The sequence below is a fragment of the Corvus brachyrhynchos genome, unplaced genomic scaffold, assembly GCF_000691975.1.
Source record: "Corvus brachyrhynchos isolate BGI_N302 unplaced genomic scaffold, ASM69197v1 scaffold61, whole genome shotgun sequence".
Lineage (NCBI taxonomy): Eukaryota > Metazoa > Chordata > Aves > Passeriformes > Corvidae > Corvus > Corvus brachyrhynchos.
This window is the reverse complement of record NW_008236478.1, coordinates 1,319,294-1,321,265: the sequence shown is the minus strand read 5'-3', so window position 1 is coordinate 1,321,265 and position 1,972 is coordinate 1,319,294. Positions and strand designations below refer to the sequence as shown.

At 49.6% G+C, this 1,972-nt stretch overlaps 1 protein-coding gene across 1 annotated transcript in view; it reads right to left on the bottom strand.

Moving 5' to 3' along the window:
- The window catches only part of LOC103624583 (elongation of very long chain fatty acids protein 6-like), a 4,184-nt gene extending 2,830 nt beyond the window's left edge, over positions 1-1,354 (bottom strand). Inside the window, exons 1-2 of the mRNA XM_008643879.2 lie at positions 1,242-1,354; positions 364-495 (exon numbers count right to left, since the gene is read on the bottom strand). Of these exons, the coding sequence (XP_008642101.1) occupies positions 364-495; positions 1,242-1,354 (245 nt within the window). The remainder of the gene's footprint in view (positions 1-363; positions 496-1,241) is intronic.
- Between the last annotated feature and the right edge of the window lie 618 nt (positions 1,355-1,972).

The following is a 1,972-nucleotide window of genomic DNA, read 5'->3' as shown; positions in this document are numbered from 1 at the left end:
GGGGGGGGAAGGGAAAGAAATCTAAATTTTAAAGAATAATAGACCTCAAATCAAACTCGCAATTGGCAGGCACCCTTTCAATGTGGGAAGATCTCTGCTCTTGCAGGCTTCACATTCAAATCTATCCACTAATGATTTTCAAGCACTCTCCCCAGCAATCCTTTTGTAACTCATTTGACTTGCTGGAATATTTCTGGTGAGAAATAAATGACTTGTATAAGCAGGTCACTCCCCTAGTTAGAAAGGGCCTTCAAGAGAAAAAATTTAATTTCCCTAGTGACATAGTGGATAACCAGAACTTTCCATCAATCTGGTTCTGAGGGAAGGTCTACAACTGTCTCCAGATTTGGCAGAGGCTCTTACCTGAACAAGGTCAGGCTGAAGGACCACAGGGTCAGTGGTGCACGCAGGCTGAAGGGCCTCCGTTCCTTCATGAAATGCTGGATTCCAAAGACCGTGATCAAATAAATGAAACCAATAATAAAAGACTTTTGCCTGCGAGTAGAGAAGAGGGAGCACTCAGGAAAAGACCCAAACTTACCTATTTTTAGCCAGACTTCAGTAGCCTCAGGAAAGTACTCTCACCAAGAAACAAAAGATCTCCCATTCTCATGTTAAGATTGGGTTTGGTCACAAGAAGCCTGCCCTGACAGTGAGAAAAGCTAGCAAACAAGAACCCTGGGAACTGTACAAAAGAAAGCCAACTGTTACATCATGGAGATTTCCACAAGACCTTGATGGGATGACGCAGGTTCTGGTATCCTGTGAGCAGGATCCAAAGCAAATACATCAATGCATTTCATCCCTTTACACATGAGACTCTACAGGCAGAGGATGCCCGTATAGGATGCCTAAAAAGGTCTGCTTCACGTAAGCTAGAGCCTCAAGTGCCTTGTGTTACATCCCACACCTTTTCAAGTTTTAGTGCAGCATGGCAGGGCTGAGTGCCCTATTTCCCAGTGCAAGGGCTGCAGTGGCCATCCGTGGCTGCTCTTTACCCTCTTCCCACATCACCATCTCCCTACAAGCTGTAGCACCACCCGGACCACTGTTTGCTCTGCCGCATGCACTGCTGCAGCCCTTCCTCCACAGCCTCAGGTATGCAACAAGAGACCCCCAAACTTCTCCTCCTCGGGACTGAAGATCCTCACAACTGTTCTGCTAAAAGCAGCAGAACCCAATAGGGCTACCCAGAGTCCGGGATGCACCGGGTCAGCAACCTTCTCTCCCTCTCCTCTCACCAATTCTCCTCCATCCATTTCCTGGCTTCCAGGTGATTGAAGTCCTTCTCGAAGTCATACGCCCCCAGCAGCTGCAGCTCCGACGGGTCAGTGTTCGTTTCCATATCCAGCATCCCCGGGAGCGACCCGAAACGAGCAACTCCCGCACGCTTCACCGGTGGGTATAGTCCCCGGAGCGCTTGTGTTGGGTAAGGAGGGGGAGGCTCCGGTCACCCAGTGAGGCTGAGCGGTGGGTCCTCCCCTTCACTGGGTACCAGCCCCATTCAGCCCAGCTCGTCCCTCAGCAGATGGGCAGGGTGATTCCAACACTATCAACCAGCAGCAGGCAAAAATTCCCTTGCCCTGACTGCAGTTAGCAGTTGTGCCTTCTTCACCATAGACTGAAGCATCTGGCCGCTGCTGGAGACTAGATGGGTTCTGGGTAATCTCCTACATAAGTTCCTGCAGCTGAAAATGGCTCCAGCACAGTTAAAATCCCCTGAATGCAGCATATCTCGTTGCACCCTCTGATCACTTCACTCATCTTGGTGTCTCACCCAAGTGTCATGCCTTTACACATATGCAACAGCAGCACCCTACAAAGCTCACAGACTTGGGAGGGGTTTGCCTCACGCAGGTTTGTCTCACTGCACCTGCACACGAGTCATCTGCTTAACTGCTGCCTCTTCAAACAGGTGAACATTTGCCTGTGTGAGACATTTCATAGGATTGTAGAATGCTTTGGGTTGGAA